The sequence below is a fragment of the Balaenoptera acutorostrata genome, chromosome 1, assembly GCF_949987535.1.
Source record: "Balaenoptera acutorostrata chromosome 1, mBalAcu1.1, whole genome shotgun sequence".
Taxonomy (NCBI): Eukaryota; Metazoa; Chordata; class Mammalia; order Artiodactyla; family Balaenopteridae; genus Balaenoptera; species Balaenoptera acutorostrata.
Genome location: NC_080064.1, coordinates 164,705,635 through 164,722,684, shown reverse-complemented (window position 1 = coordinate 164,722,684; position 17,050 = coordinate 164,705,635). Strand labels below are relative to the sequence as shown.

The window sequence follows — 17,050 nt, the reverse complement described above, 5'->3', positions numbered from 1 at the left end:
CCACTCAGGACACTACAGATGAAAACATCAGGAGGGTAGCAGGGTCCAGGGTCTTCACTCCCTTCCCACGTGGCCAGGTGACTTCCCTCCCAACAGAGGACCTTGCCCTGGGTGGGCACCGGGCAGAAGAAGGATGGCGAGGAAGATTCACCCCCTACAAAGAGTTAGTGCTTACCACGTGAGGGCGCTCTCCTAAGTTCTCTGCAAATGTGAACTCATTTAATCTTTATAGCAAGTCAGAGCAGTGGGTGCCATCGTTCACTTCATTAATTAAGTGAAAAGTAAATTTAGCGCCTCCCCCCCCCCCCGATTCCGCTCTGACCCTTCGGGCACAGCCATGCCAAGCCTAGCCGCTCTGCCTCCCTAAGGCAATGGGAACCAGCCCACCAATGCCACCCTCACATAATATGTGTGTCCCCCCTCTCCTTGATGCCCACATACATGCTTGGTAGGATGAGCTCTCCATCACCCAAGGGTAATATTCACTTTGTGATTTATCCAGGGTGCTGTTTCTCCTGCTTCACTCCCCTTCCTCCCTTCGGTCATTTCTGTGGGACAAACAATGCGCAACAAAGATATCCAAGAAGGAAAAATTATGTGTGAAGAGGCAGACTTGGGGTTAAATTCCAGCTGTAGCTCTATACGCACCCCTTACTAGCTCTGGGTCTCTGCAAGTAACTCACCTTCTGGGACTTTCTTCATCTATAAAGCAGAGATAATATCGACGTCATGGTATTGTTATGAGGATCAGACAAAAGCACACAAAACATATAGAATAATGCCCAACACCTGAATTTTAGCTACTGTTATTATTTGGCCATTTATTTGTAGCCTCGAGCTCTGGTCTGGCTGATTCACCCAGGGAAGACTCATCCGTCCTGAGCCTCCCTGTTTTCCTGACCTGTAAACTGGGGGTGAGAATATGCAACCTGCCTTGTAGGATCACTGTGAGAGTTGGAAGAGGTCCTGGCATAAATCCTGGTACACAACACGGCTCCACCAACTGTGAGTATTACTCTGATTCTTACCGTCATAATTAGCTTCTCCCAGCAATTGAAAATTGGCTCAAACTCCCAACAACCACTGGGATTATTTCCCAGTCACAACTCGTTGGAGAGAAATATTTGGATGTTTCTCCGTCATAAACATAACTGCCCAAGAGACACTTGATGCCTTTAAAGCTTTTAGAGGACCACCTTAGAGAAGAACCTCCCACAATAAAGCAAGACTGAGGCTAGCACATGAAGGAAGATATACTTTCCCTATAACTCTTTTTAAAATACTCTCTTTCTCTCAAAAAGTTAATGCTAATCAAACCTTAACAGAACCCTAAGCTACTTTGTCAGCTCTTCAGTGTACCAGCTTCCATCTGAAGTCTGTAACTCAGGTCTATGAATGGTGTTTGTGTAACACGTGTGCTCTGTTTAAAACGGAAGAACATGGGGTTTTTAAGGTCAGACAATCTGGGCTCAAAGGCAGGTCTGGGACTGCTGTGTGACTATAGGTAACTCACTTACCCTCTCTGAACCTCAGCTTCCTCACTTAGAAAATGAGAAAAAGAATAGTATCAACTTCATAGGATGGTGAGGAAAGTCAAATGAGATGCAAAAGCAATCTGAAAAGCGTTGTGTAAATATGAATTGCTATTATTTACTGTTAAGAGAAATGATAACAAATTTATGCTCAATCCCAGTAAATAGAGTACCTCAGGAAGTCAGTATCTCTGTGTCCTCCTCCTTTTTAAGTTTGGATTTCCTATTTCCATTTTAACAGTCTTTGCATACTTGTGCCTGCTATTATAAGCCACTTCAAATCTTTTTGGAAGGAGGCAAAGTATAAAAACAAACAACAGCTCCGTGGTGTGAAGTAACATGGACCATTTACCCTCTGACTTCAGTTGCATTTGCAGGATGGCGGTGGGGTTAGATTTGCTGCCTGCAGCCTGGAGCCCAGGGCTGATTTCTCTGGATGAAGGTGGCTGGTTGTCTCAGGAATGGAGTCAAGAGACGGAGCCAACCAGCCCTAAAGGAAACTATCCACCGCAACCACAGTTGCTCGGACAGGACGATGGGTATTGGCCAAGGGGAAGCCTGCTCCCCAAAAATATTGCCTTGAATCCTCCGGTTCCATACCTTCAACCTCAGAGCAGAAGTTCTACATTTTGTTTTCGGTAGAAGTTTTAGAAGGAAAATGCTTTTTTGAAACTTCTCTTTGTCCTCCTACCAGTTTACCATCCATATGGAGATGAAGCCAGCCTGTAATGCGTTTAAATGAGACAGCCAGCTAGGCGAGACACTCAAGTGGTCGCTGCGTTTTAAACACAGCACACGTGTTACACAAACACCATTCATAAACCTGAGTCACGGACTTCAGGTGGAAGCTGGTATATGTATAAATAGCCTGTGTATGTCAAACAGAAGAAAAGAAGGGAAGTTTGGGGAATAAGGTCAAAATCATGGTGCCCAATTTAAACATAATAAAAATCTCAGCCTTGTCATTATTTACAACACCCGAGTACAACTCCTACCCAAAAAGGAGAGAATGTCGAATGGAAAATTCTAAATGAGCTAATGTCCTTGTGTTGAACCGAACAGCACGAATGATGCAGCATCATAAATGAAGCTATAATTATGTTGTCTTACTTCTCGGCTGCCGGATGCCCACAGTACAGAGCTGCCACTCCAGCTTTTTCTGGCCTCAGAATTGTTTTGGGAGCCTTAAAAGTCAGTAGCTTTGACTAGTGTTGACCAATTGATTAGCATTCAGTGACTCTGTGATAGTTTGAGATGACAACAGAAGAATACAGTTTGTTGTGGTGAAGAATTAACACCTTGAACATGTCATCAGTGTTTTAAAAAATCATTTTTTCCTATGATTCCCCCCTTCCCATCTCACCACCTCCCAGCCCTGACTTTGGCCATAACTCTTTACCAACATACTGTCCCAAACTCAGCTTGTGATGTCACTAACAAACATCCTAAACTGGGCTCTTACAAAGCAGAGCAGGAAAATAGACAGCCCTGCAGGCTCAGGGCTGGTTATAGCCCAAGGCAAATCTGCACACCTTTCAGGCCCCTCCCATTGAAGTGAAGGGTGTGGCCAGGGCTTGGAAGAAACACGAGAGTCTCAGGTAGCCCAGTGACGTCCTTGAGGACTTCAATCAGTCCCACAGATACAGCCTTGACCCTGGGTCACGCCGTTCCTTAGCAGGCACCTGCCAGCCATCCAGCCTCCACGCCCGCGGCCCAGGAACGCAGTGTGAACTTCAGGGAGCCATTCAATAAAGTGGATTCAGGAAGCAGCAATTCTCGCTCAGAAGAGGTTTCGTGTTTCATCACCCCTCGTGCCCCCGCTGCTCAGAAGGGATCTACAGCCCGAGTGTGGGGTGTGAACGCCAAGGACTGATACACAGGGTGACAACACGTGCGCACTCGGCCGCTGGCTGCTGCATGCTTCCGGCTCCCGATTCAGAGTGTCTGCCCGTCTCTGTCTGTCACATCCCCACACCGGTCCCTTCTCCCATCACCAGCAGAAGTGGACTGCGCAGCCTCGGGCCTCTCCCATCCCAGTCTCTGAGGATGTGCGTGGTCTTTGAGTTAAGAGCTCACTAAAGTGTAGATCATGCTGGATGCAGAAAGAAGAGGAAAAGAAGGCATTAGTGGGAGCCCACAAAAGACCTCAGACGGCCCTCAAAAGAGGCACCTTCCAAAAGCCAGACCCCTTGCTTCTTTCTCATTCCTGTCACGAGAGCATCTTATCTACTCCCCGGACTCTTCCCCCTGCTACTTCCCACAATGTTGGACTAAACGCTGTTACGAGACCATACCGTGTTCCCTGGATGAGAGAGGTGATTGCTCTGAGTGCCTATCATTATTCTCATCAGGATGATTCTCGTGGCCGTTACTCCTCTTGCCTGCAGTCGCAGGGCAGGTCCCCAGGGGTGGGAGGGGTGCAGTGGATTCTTTATGTCACCAGGTGCCACATGCGTGTGATGGCTGTGCCCAGGGGCTCCCAGATTATGGTGGATGATATGGCAGCGCTAGGGAAATGATCATCGTCACTATCGCAAGGACTTTTGTGTGAACACAGGCCCTCTGGGCACACAAACTGGATGAATTCTTAATTGGGTAGCTCCTGGCCCTACTTTTCCTAACAGAGCCCAGGCATTAAACATGCATTAAGAGCCTGTGTCCTAAGGTGGAGACCCAGCACCACCAAGGAGGGGGTCACGCATCCCTGTGCTCTTAGAAAGGGCTGCAGGCTAATTCTGCAGCAATGAAGAATGTTCCACACCAAAATATACACTCTTATCCATTTGGCAGGAAGAAAAACAACCACCTTTTCACAATATAGAGAGAAGAAAGGATAATCTAAGAAACAAAACCAAAGGCGAGAAACTAAAGTGTTCTACTTCTCACCCTCTCCAGCTGCGAAACCCGGACAAGCCCCTCCGCGTAGCTGAAGTTCTGCCTTTGAGAACTTGATGCACCTCATGTACACAGAGCCTCACTGGCCAGGCCTGGTGCTAGAGGGGTCTTATTCAACATGGGGAAGTACGGGGGTCAGCTGAAAAGTGGATTGCTCAAGGTCACACAGCAAGGCTAGGAGCCGTGTCCCAACACCAAAGCCAGTGCTCTTTCCATTGTAACACGGAGCTGCACTGTATTTGTCTACTCACCTTCATTTCCCTCATTCATTCAATATTTATTGAGCGCCTCCTGCGGGCCAGGTGCCATTCTTGGTGCTGGGAAACAATGGCGAGTGTGCAGCCCCTGACTCGAGGGAGTGTACAGCTAAGCTGTAGCGATAACAAGGGTTTAGTGAGCACCAACTATGTGCCGGGTGCTGGCCAGGGCACTGCAGATACAGAGGGGAATGAAACAGTTGAGGCCTCTGCCATCAAGTCAACCATAAATAACCTAATTTGAGTGAGAGAAATGAACATGAGGGGACGCAGGCATGATCCAGAGTAAATGGATAGGAGGGTGGTACTACGTAGGTAGATAATATCATCCTGGTTTGCATCCTTGATTTGAAAAGATCTTTATATTGAGCAGGCAGAATCCACACTAGACTAACCAGCTTCTATTATTTTTAGTTTTAATATTAGCATCAGTATTAGTATTAAGTAATCCCCATCCCATGTAACCTGCAAACGTCTCCTGGTCCACAAGGCAACCTGAGAAGCGGGTGGCGCTGGATGCTGGGATGGTTCGCACAGCATAGTGGGAAGACAGCCCAGAATCCGGGGCTGGATACTTTGCTAACTATCCGCTAGGACCTCGGACACATTTCTTAATCTCCATGAGGTCCTTAGGAACCCCTCAGGAACCTCAAACTGTAAAACACAAACCCCACCTTTATAGGGTTCCCAGCTGCTGTCACTTGAGTCTCTATCGTTGTGCTCAGCTCAGAGGCAGCTCTCCATGCACGTGGGTCCCCTTCCATCCCTATAAGAGTGGCCTGGGCTGACAGTCCTGGCTCTCCACAAGCCTGGATCTAAGGGGCTGGGAGCCCCTGAGGTGGGAGAAACAGGGTCTTTGAGGAGCCCTGAAGAGCTCCAAGAGGTCAGGTCCAACAAAGAAGGCAGAACCCTGGTTGCCACCCAGGGTCCCAGTGAGGCAGGAGGAGCAATTGATACCCATTTTGCTTTGGAAACAAAGTAATGAACACATGTAACATAAAGGCAGTGCCAAACTGAACAGAATGCTTGGAACATAATCAGTTACAGGACGATCACAGCCATCTAACGGGCAGGAGCCCCACTATGGCCGCCACAGCCCAGCAGACAGAGAGCAGAGTAGCTCTCTATCTGTAGATTCCTGTGACTCCTATGCCCTGTTCCCTCCGGCGCCTTAGGCTCCAGCAGATGCTGCAACAAAACTGAAATGAGGCAGCTTGATCTGCCTCGGTCTCCACCCAGACTAAAGAGGATCCCAGGCTAACGGGGCAGGAGCCAGGGAAAGCACTGCCCGCATTCTGCTGGCTTTGAGGAGGGGCAACGCTGTCTCTGGGGTCAGGCGCCTCAGCCTACGACTCAGCAGAGGAACTGTGTGCAGCCCCGCAGAGAGGCTGGGCACACTCCAGGGAAGAAACCGAACCTCTTTGTTAGCCCAAGCTGCCAAATCGCTAAGCCCATGAGGGTTGCCCATGACAGGAAGTGGCCTGAGCAAGCTTTAGTTGCTAGAGAGTTCAGACTTAGATCAGGGAGACTTGGGCCAATCTGCTGGGCACCTCGGAAAGCTCCAGAGAGGCTTCGGAGACCCTCAGGCTCCTTGCAGATTGAAGCAGGCATTGTCCCAGGACACTCCATCCAGGAAGAGGAGGGAAGGGGTCACCCCGAGCCTGAACCAACCCTTGACTCCAACAAGAATGTGGTAGAATATTCTGAATCCCCTCCAGGGCTGAATTATTCCAGAGGAAGTTACAGCCCTGAGGGTTATAGGAGAAGACTCAGGGCGTCTGAGCCTTCTGGACCCCGGGGATGCAGAGGGGAGACGAGGTGGACCCAAGCAGCAACTCCAGAGTGATGCTTAGCCCCAAAATTCTGAATCAGCTGATCTAAGCCCAGGAATCTGCATTGTTAAGAAGCATACCCTCCTCACCCCAATTCTGATGCAGGAGGTCCAAAGACCACACTTCGATAGAGACTTTTCTAGCGGTTTCCTAAGACAGCCAGCAGTTAAGAGCTCAATCTTTGGGATAGGACCTGAGAGGGACTTCTCGCTGTGTCACTATGAGCTGTGACCATGGGAAAATTATCTAACGTCTCAGATGAGGTTTCCTCATTGTTAACATGCTGATAATGATAGCCTTTAGCTCATATACTGAGCAATGCATATCGAGCTCTTTGCTCGAAGAATGGCTCATTTTTAAATGCTGGATAAATGCAGCTGCTTCCCATGCTGCCCCAGCGTAACCTGAACCCTGAGGCAGCCTTGGAGTCTAACACCCCCACCCTCCTCTTCCTCACCCGGCTACTGGCCACCCGGCCACTTTGGAGACAGTGCTGGGGTACCTGGAGATATCATGGTGTGGTGCAGGTAGCGACAGGAGAGCAAGGTGACAGGTGAGACACCCCAGAGATGAGCCCAAAGAGGAACAGGAAGGAGGAGGAGACATTTTCAGAAAAGACACTGTCTGGGGTATCAAACCACGAGACAGTCTGTTTATAGCTATCTGCTTAGTTAGGATGTTCCGAATAAAGAGGTGAAAAGAGGGGAGGTTCCTGACACAGAATTACAAAGCCAGCATGTTTTATTTAATTAGAATGGTGTTACATAATATTAGGAGAATTGTAAGTATAAGCACTTAATGGCCTAACATGCCCATTTGTGAAGCATTGACTGCCACGGGGGTCTCTGTTGTGGTCCCCAAGAATGCTTTCACACAGACTAGGGGGCAATGAGGCTATGTATCCGGGGCCACAGGTGACCTGAGTGTCTGAGCTGTGGAGTTGCTGGGGGCAGGGAGCCCCATGCATGGAGAAGGAATCACCAAGTGCACTTCACCAATAATCTCCTAAGAGGGGTTGGCAGAATGTGTGTTCACTGTGTAGCCCAAAGGATGTTCCTGTCAGCCAGCAAGGCCTCCAGCAGGACCTTCTGCCCCTCCCACTCCTTTACACAGAAGCTCTTGCTCCTGAACCAGTTAGGTGGCTGGCAGCATCCTTGACAGGCTGGGACTCCCACCTGCAAAAGCCTGAAATTTTCTCCATTTGCTGCAGGAGTCAAACCCACCAGGGGGGGCAGAAACTCACCAGTAAAGGTAGTAGAAGAAGGAGAGGAGATAGAAGGCCAGCTTACACCAGGCCTCCTTCTGACAGTAACTCAAGGTGTCTGCGTTCATGACCACCGGAGGGTCGTAGGCTAATTCGGAGCTATCTGCCGGACAGTGGAAGTACCTGCAGAGAAAGAGCGCACGGCGTCATCGGCTCTGAGGCTTGGACAGGACATCTGAAGTCGTCTGGGCTGAGTCCCCTGATGCCAGACTTCCAATCCGAGGAATCTCTGCTAAGCAGCTGTCTGCCTTCTACCAGAATCACTGCCCAAATTACAGCCCAGGCACTGCTAAAAAGTGGCTCAGCCACTGTCTTCTAGCAGGTAGTGACGCCCAAATACTCAGATCCACCAGTATCAGATCCACCTCACACACAGCTGCTCTGACAGAAGGAAAACGTGCCCCCTGGTGGTACCTGGGAGATACCAGGAAGAGCCTCCTTTCTCCAGGGATGTGGGTTGGTGGGGTGAGGGGGTAGCAGAGGGAGGTCCACGATGTGTATGGACCTGGGTTGCCAGTAGGGGCACAGGCGCGGGTTGATGTCAGTTGCATATCCGCTGCCTAGTGTCGCTGTACCACAACTCTACCATGAACGTTAATTATTTGGATTAAACATTAATTACTTTTGGGTTATCCTCCTCCCAGACCCCCTTTTCAAATCCTGAATACTCTGGGAGGGACATCCTATTCCCACTTGAGTGTGGAGTAGTTTACAGGTAATTTTCTTCTTGATGGAAGGACCCAGAACAGCAAACAGAATATTGGCCATCGCGGGGAGAGAGCAGCCCCCGAGGGAAACTGGATAAACCAAAGAGCAGTGGGAGGAGAGAGGTGAATGCAGACTTCGCCTTCTTCAAAACATCACCACAGCTCAACGTGAACTGGCCTTGCTGCCGGAAGGAGAGAAACTCTCCCGCTGCGCTGTGTGAGACCTTGGGAAGTGGTCAGGCAGGAGGCAAGTCCTGCCCCTGAGGCCGGCCCCCTGGCCCTCACCAGATCGCTGCCCCCAGGGCCTCAGCCAGGGTCTCATTCAAAGCCGAAGAATAAAGTGCAGCTGAAATCGCGCAGCGGGCTGTTCCTTTTGTCAGTCTGGTAATGGAATCAGGAGGCCGGGTGCAAATTAATGGCTCCTGTGAGGCTCTGGGACAGGCCGTGGTCCTCGAGTGAGAGCGAGGACCAGACGAGTGGTCTGACGGGCTTAATCACATCGGCTTTGAAGAGCATCCCTGTAACGTAGCAACTCACGGAGCTGGTATTTCAGTTCCCTCTTCATCTGCTTCAAAGGATTGCACTGACATTATCTGTCATCCACACTATGCAGAGAGGAAATCGCAAGCCAGATTCAATGACATCTGCCAGCTCACAGCCCTCCAGGCCACTCACCTCTCCTCTGCCCAGGAGCAGATTTCACAACCTATTTGCTTTTGCTGTGCCCTTGTTCCCAGGAGGCCTCATTAAGTGGAGGAAGGGGTGGCAGGGTGGCGGAGTGGCTCAGTGGACAGTGCCAGGGCCCTGAGGCCCACCCGTCATCAGACTGAGATTTCTCAGGTCAACTGTTAACCTCTCTGAGCCTCAACTTTCTCATCTGCAATATGGGACTGAAACTGCCTACTCCAAAGGGCTGTTGTGACAATTGTGTGAGGTGATGGGTCCAAAAAATCTCAAAGAACAGGTACTGAACAAAAGTTCTGCAGTTCTACTTGTATTTAAGCAAACTGGGAGCTAGGGCAGAGGGGGCTTTATCTGCACTAGAAACATCGCTGGGCTGGACCTTTGGAAAGGAGGGGGAAGCGGAAATGAAATAGAGGAGTTTCAAGGACTCTGATTTTTATTTTTTCTTTTCTTCTTCTTCTTCTTTTTTTTTTTTTTGTGGCCGCACCACGCAGCATTCAGACCAGGGACTGAACCCGCACCCCCTGCAGTAGAAGCGCTGAGTCTTAACCACTGGACCACCAGGGAAATCAGGACTCTTATTTTTTAAAGGACACTTGCCCTCCTCACTCCTTTTTCTTTCATTTTCTGAGTACTTAACGAATTGCCAGAACTAGGCTAGACCCTGTCAGGGATTCAAAAAAGTAAGACAAGCTCCCTACTGGCAAGGAGACTGCAGTCACTCCCTTCTTTTACACGGAAACGTTCCAAGTGTAAGGACACGGCTGGTTCTCCCGCCCTCCCTTTTGGAGGAGTGATAGCCCTAAGAAGCAGTGTACCAATCAAAGTTTTGTAAATTAACCACATTTCTGATACCTTGGATTGACAACACACTATTTGAAGGACATTGGGATAAATTCATTTTAGAAGGAGAAGAGCCAGCCCCTAGGTGACAAGGACACGGCCTGCGATCCGTAGAGAGGTGGCCCTGCCATATCCCAGCTGAGTGATTCCCGGCCATGACGTAACCTTTGTGAGTCTCTGTGACCTGTGTGTAAAACAGGGAGAGGCAACCCCAAAGCACCCGTTTGTTGTGGATACCAGAGGAGGTAGGCATGGAAAGTCTCTGAGTGGGTAGCCGATACGTTTCAACACCATTATGTTTCTATTTGACTTCTCTCTAAATTCAGATTTTAGTAGGTTACCTTTACATAGAAGGACTTCGTTATGTAACTGAATCATCTTATTTCCTCCCTCAACCTGCGTCCTGTTCTTGGTCACCTCCCAGCCACCCAGCCTAGAGATTCCCTCTCCCTCACCTCCTGCATCCAATTACTGGCCAAGGCATGTCCAGTTTACCCCTCCAAACCCTCTCCTTCTCTCTCCATTCCAGCTTCCAACTTCAAGCCTCCAGTCTCTCCACCTGGAATTTCATCAGAACTTCCTAACTGGATTTCGTCCTCAAAATTTCACCCTCCGACCCAGCCTTCCCTCGGCTGTCAGGGTCACCTTCCTAAAAATCAGATCAGGCACTGCCATTTTCCTCCTCAAAACTTCTGAGAGGTATCCCCTTCCTACAGAATAAATTAACTCCAACTTCCTATCAAATCATTTCAGACCCTCCATACCTGATCCCCAGCTGTCAACCCCATCTCTGCTCCCTTCTATCTGAGAACCCCACATCCAAGCACACTGCGCAATCACTGTTCCCCAGACACACCAGGTGCTTTCTTACATCTGAGCAGGCTAGTCCCTTAACCTCGAATGTGCTTTTCCAGATTCCCCAGTGTCACACTTCCATTTCTCTACACTCCTACCTATGTTCCTTATATATCTGGTAAGAATCGATTTCCCTCTACCACTAGGGTATATATTCCTTCGGGGTAACGATTATATTTTACATTCATCTTGGAATCCCCCATAATGTCTGGCATGTAGTATGTGTTCCATATGTTTGCTAAATAAAGGGGTGAATGTTCTAGATGTGACTAAATACAGGCTATATTGTATGCTGTAATGACAATGATTAAACGTTTGGGGGGACAAGGGGAAAGTGTGGTTAATTTATCTGCACATCTGCATTCTAGACTATTTTTGTATTCCCCCTCCCTGCCTCCTACATACCCACACGGTGACTCTCTTTTACAAAAAAGCCCAAATCATGTGATCTGATGCACGGTCTTAGCAGGGAAGAGATTTACAATCAGAACAGTCCCAGACGGGAATAAAGACACAGACCTACTAGAGAATGGACTTGAGGATATGGGGAGGGGGTGGGGTGAGATGTGACAGGGTAAGAGAGTGTCATGGACATATATACACTACCAAATGTAAAATAGATAACTAGTGGGAAGCAGCCGCACAGCACAGGGAGATCAGCTCGGTGCTTTGTGACCACCTAGAGGGGTGGGATGGGGAGGGTGGGAGGGAGGGAGATGCAAGAGGGAAGAGAAATGGGAACATATTGTATATGTATAACTGATTCACTTTGTTATAAAGCAGAAGCTAACACACTATTGTAAGGCAATTATACTTCAATAAAGATGTTTAAAAAAAAAAAAAAAAAAAAAAGAACAGTCCCAGAAAATCCAGCCCATATGGTAGGTGGGCTATTTTTATTAAGATATAATTCATCTGTCAAAAAAATTCACCTTTTAAAAGTATACAATTCAGCAGTTTTTCGTATATTCATAGAGTTGTACAACCACCACCAGTATCTAATTTCAGAACATTTTCAACCCTTTCAAAAGAAAACAGTGTAGTCGCACCTCACTCCCTCTCCCTTCCAGCCCTTAGCAATCACCAATTTACTTTCTGTCTCTATAGATTTGCTTATTCTGGACATTGCATATAAATGGTCTTTTGTGACTGGCTTCTTTCACTTGTAATTTTTTCAGGCTTCACCCACATTGTAGTGTGTATCAATACTTTATTGCTTTTTATTGCCCAAACACTTTATTGCTTTTTATTGCCCAATAAGACTCCATCGAAAGGATATACCACATTGTGTTTATCCATTCATCTTCTGATGAACATTTGGGTTGTTTCTACTCTGCGGCTATTGTGAATAATGCTCTAGCTGCCTCTAACGCTGATCTGTGAGAGTTGAGGCTGTGGTTAGTGGAACCTACAGGAAGGGTCTTCCCTTACTGAATTATTGTCTGAGAGCAGCTTGCAAAGAAGGCTTTGAGGAAAGGGTCACCAAGGGAAGGGATTAGAGGAAGGCACTAAGTGGCTGGTCCATCTGGGGGGACATTGTCTCTGGAGGGCAGGCTGACCAAGCAGAAAAGAGGAAGGACAGGGCAGTCCCAAGCACACTTACCTCCAGAAGTGATAGAAAAGTAGAGGGACATTCAGCCCCAGGGTGAGCCACTCCTGAGCACACAGGAACATGATGCAGAAGAGGCTGTGGATGGAGTATTCTGGCAGCACCAGCTGAAGAGGGAGCAGAGACACAGGCCTGCGTTAGAGGGAGGAAAAGTCACTCCTGCATCTATAGCGGCTGACGTCCGCCTGCCTGGACACTTCCTCTGACATGCTGGTGACACAGAGGTCCTCCCCGCAGCATCACAGAGTCACTGCCCCTGGACTGTGACCCGTTTCTGGTAAGTTCTCCTCTTTAAGGTACCGGAGCCATGCTTTATACCCAACCCAAAAAGGACACAGGCCCTCAGCACCCTACTTACCAGAATAGGGCACTTGCTTCAGGGGGTCACCCGTGGATGACCACTGGCAAGAATGGAAGAGGTCATCCAGCCCCTGTGATGTCTGGCCCAAGGCAGGACCCACTGGCAGAAATACTGATAGGGTTTCTAGTGATTCTATAATTGCCCTGCTCGTGTTCTCCTAGGCCCTGTGTATCGTCCCACAGAAACTCACAAACCTAAAGCAAATATGTATATACAGTTCAAACAAAGGAGGGTTGGGAAAAAAGTGAGAAACAGTATTTTTCTTGATGCTGCATGGATCAAGAGGAACCCAAGAGTAAGAACATGTAGTATGATAAAAGAGGGAACGTTTAGCCTCTGGAGGAAGGGGAAAGAAACCAGCCCAGACCAAGAGGGGTCAGACAGTGGAAGGCAACCAGCAGGGAGACTAAGCTCTGTGAGCCCAATCTACCTGCACAGGTGTAAAAAGAGCTTAACATGATTGTGAACCCAGCCCCCAAGGGTGTTTACATCTTAACAGAAATCAAAGTTGTAACAAAAATCAAAGTGACTGTAAAGGAGAAATTTGGTCCCCGGGCCAGTAACAAGGAAACCCCAAAAGAGAGATATTAATGTACCATCTTTCCCAATCATATAGGAATAAATATTTAATGAATGAATACTTAATGAATTAGTTAATTCATTAAGTAATAGTTAATATTTAATGAATTAAGAGTTAATATATATATTCATTATGTGTATATACATATTCATATCTATATGGGGGGATAGCCTCTGTGTGTCATTTAGACCAGTGGTCCCCAACCTTTTTGGCACCAGGGACCAGTTTCATGGAAGACAATTTTCCACGAGGGGATGGTTCAGGCGCTAATGCGAGCGATGGGGAGCGATGGGGAGCGGCAGATGAAGCTTCCCTTGCTCGCCTGCCGCTCACCTCCTGCTGTGCGGCCCGGTTCCTCACAGGCCGCGGACCAGTACCGGTTTAGACCACGATGAATGCTTCACTCCATCTAGCAAATTCTAACCATCCTTCAAGGCCCATCTCTAACAGCACTTTCTAACGGAAGCTCGGCCCATACTACCCCACCTCACCCCACCCCACCCTGCAGCCCCACAGCATGCTTTCCGACCCTCACTCGGGGGACTTTCCATAACCTGCCCACGATGGAGTCATTACCTTCTTTCCTACCTCTCGACACACACGGATCTAACCCACTAGTCTATAAGCCGTCTTGGCCAAACTCTATCCTTTTCTCATCTCCATTTGCAAAGTGCTTTTTTGCACTTAGCAGAGACTGAACAAGTATTTGATAAAATGAATTGAACTGACCAAGTGCATATGTCTGGAGCATGGTTGGCTGGCATTAGGGATGCAGCCTGAGGTCACAAAACAAGATTTCTCTGGGTGGGAAACAAACTGCCTTGAACTCTCCTATTTGGGGAAAGAACATGACTTTGGTCTCATTCATCTCTCACTTTAGTCAGATGAGCTAACCGCCCCAGATGAGAAATACAGTGGGGGGACACACATTTGAAATAAATACATGCAGAGGCACAGGTGTTAAGAAATGCATTTTGTAACTAAGTGGCATCTTCTTCATTCTCAAGTCCAGTGAAGAATGAATTGCATTGACCCGCCTCTTAGAATTCTCAGGCAGTAACCCTGGAATCAACGTACAAGAGCCAGCAGTGGCCTCAGTGGGTGAACCGGCACAGCTAGCCCCTGTGAGCCTCAACGACCTGGTGGGAGGGGGTACGTCGCATCATTTCTCCTCACAGGACCTTGCAGCCATCCTTTCCAACCCCATCTGCGGCCAGCCAAGACACCACCTTACCTCCTCCCGTTCAGAGAGAAAGCCCCCGTTCTCAGCCTGCCAGCCCCAGGGGGTAGTGTCTGTGACCTCTACTATGCCTGTCTCTACATTTTTTAATCGTTGATTTCAGCCACTTAGGCAGAGGTAATTAACATGTTACGAGACAGCCATCCCAGGCCTGGATCATCCCCGTCTCACAAATCTCTGACTGATTACAGTTTGGATCTCAGGTCCCTCTATTCAGCACCACTGTTTCTCCTCTCTTCGGGGCTTGATTTATAGCGGAAGCTGCAACCTGCTGAGCAGGGAGGATTTGTCACTGTCACCACACTGAGGAAAACTGATTAAGGGAGGCCAGCTGGGTCCAGAGATGCCCCACCTGCTGGGGGTGGGATAAAAGCTGCAGAATCCATGCTGCTCTTCGGGGTGGCTTCTCCCCAGCTGCCTCTTCCTATCCCTGAGCAGCAGCCTTGCAGCTGGGAGGGCGAGGGTGCCCTTTACGTGCACACATTGTTTCTCTCCCGCTTCCCCAGGCAGTCCCTGTCGCGATGGCAGGGGAGACTTACGGATCCTGTTCCTCCTGGACCCAGTGAACCTCGGCCAGGCCATGAGCACCAGCCTTGACCAGCGGGCATTACTGCTGCCCTCCACACACTTCCCGTATCCACCGTTGGGAAGGCGGGGCCAAAGGGCTGTGAGCAGAAACGGCTGGAGCATTTACCAGCCAATGCAAAGCGCTCCAGGCTCTCTCTCTCTCTGCCCTCTGACGCGGCAAAACGCACTTAGGCTGGAGGGTCCTCCAGCATCCTGAAGCCATAAGTGAGGAGAGGCGCGCTGGGGCAGCCGGTGATGGACACCAAACATGAACAAGAAAGAAACTTGTGGGGGTGTTTTGGGGTTTTTTTTGGCTGCCCCGCGGGGCATGCGGGATCTTACTTCCCCGACCAGGGATCGAACCCGTGGCCCCCTGCAATGGAAGCGCAGAGTCCTGACCACTGGACCGCGTTCTAAGCTACTGAGATTTGGGAGTTGTTTCTTAACCACAGCGTGATTTAACCCATCTTGTCTGGTACAAAATGAGTAATCAGTGAGAAAAGCAAAGTGGTGATCATCCCTCTTTATCCTTCCCCTGATCAGCCAGCCCGCCCTTCCTTTCACAAGCACTGGGCACGCTGAGGCAGGGGCTGAATGACCACCAGGCGGGCATAATGCTTATTCATTCGCGTGGGCAGTTGGACTAGCTGTCCCCTCCCAACCCTGCTTATCTCAGTTATACAAAGACCGCCCCGGAATCTCCCCGGCCAACCACAGAAGCACGGAGGGGAGCCCTGACCGCCCACCCTCCATCCTGAGTCAGCCCCTCACACTGCAGAACACTGTTTCCTCATAAGACAAGCGGTTGGAATGGTGCCAATCTCCTTCGTTCATACAACAGAGGAACTCTTTCACACAGGCCACAGTCTACTGAATTCCCGTGTCTTATTATGCCCTGCTTTACAGAGTTCTAAATACTCAATAAGTGGTCTCAATACAGGTATTGTGGGGTTGCTGAAAAGACTGCAATTCACTCCAACCAGGGGGGCTCGCAGAAGGTTTTGCGATCAAGGCGGAATCAAGGGAACTTGAAAGGATGAGTAAAACCTAATCATGCGAGGAAGCCAGAGGTCAGCGTTCCAGGAAGAGGAACCGTGAGAACAAAAGTAGAGAGGTGACAGTCACCACCTGGGCGGGTTCTGCACAAGGCCACCTAAAACGGCCGCTTACTCATCATTTAATGGATTAACGCCAGGCCTGATGTGGGTCAAGTTCTGGGTAAATGTTCATTTTATTCCCCTCCTGCTGGGACCCAGCCTTCTCATCCCCTGGTGCTGGAGCCTTTGTGTGTCACCATCGTAAACTGAGGGGTGGGGGCCTGTCATGACAGTATGATGGCAACACAGCCTCCTCCCACTATCCCCTGCCCTGATGTACGCAGAAGTCCAGTGTCAGGTGACGCTGTCAGCGCACGCTAGCAAAGCTCAGACACTTGTCAGTGAAGACCTCAAAGATTTCACCCACTCCCCCGCTTCTTCCATCACTTCTAAGAGGATGGATGTGGCATCTGGGAAGGATCGCCTGTCCTGACTTCCTGCCCAGATTCTCATCCTCAATTTTCATTTCCTGGCAGACGTTTCCATCCCGATAGTCCACAACCACCGTGTGCTGAAAACTCACTCTCCTCCCAACACCTGTAACCTTTATCTCCTCAATTTCCGATTTCTGCTAACAATAGCCATCTCTGATTTCTCTGTCTCATCCATTTCCTCACCCGTCTGTTTCCAAATCTTGTCATTTCTTCTTCACAGCCACCTGGATTTGTTTTTCCTTTTTTTATTTCTACTGCCCCTTACTGGTCTGGGTCCCTGCACATCCTCCCAA

General features: G+C 49.1%; 1 protein-coding gene across 3 annotated transcripts in view; it reads right to left on the bottom strand.

Annotated features, from left to right (window-relative positions):
• Positions 1-296: 296 nt before the first annotated feature.
• The window catches only part of CNIH3 (cornichon family AMPA receptor auxiliary protein 3), a 270,479-nt gene continuing 253,725 nt past the window's right edge, over positions 297-17,050 (bottom strand). For all 3 annotated transcript variants that reach the window (XM_057544239.1, XM_007167222.2, XM_007167223.2), the window contains 3 exons: positions 12,473-12,585; positions 7,760-7,903; positions 297-3,624 (listed from right to left, as the gene is read on the bottom strand). In XM_057544239.1, coding sequence (XP_057400222.1) covers positions 3,597-3,624; positions 7,760-7,903; positions 12,473-12,585 — 285 coding nt within the window. In that variant the 3' untranslated portion in view covers positions 297-3,596. The remainder of the gene's footprint in view (positions 3,625-7,759; positions 7,904-12,472; positions 12,586-17,050) is intronic.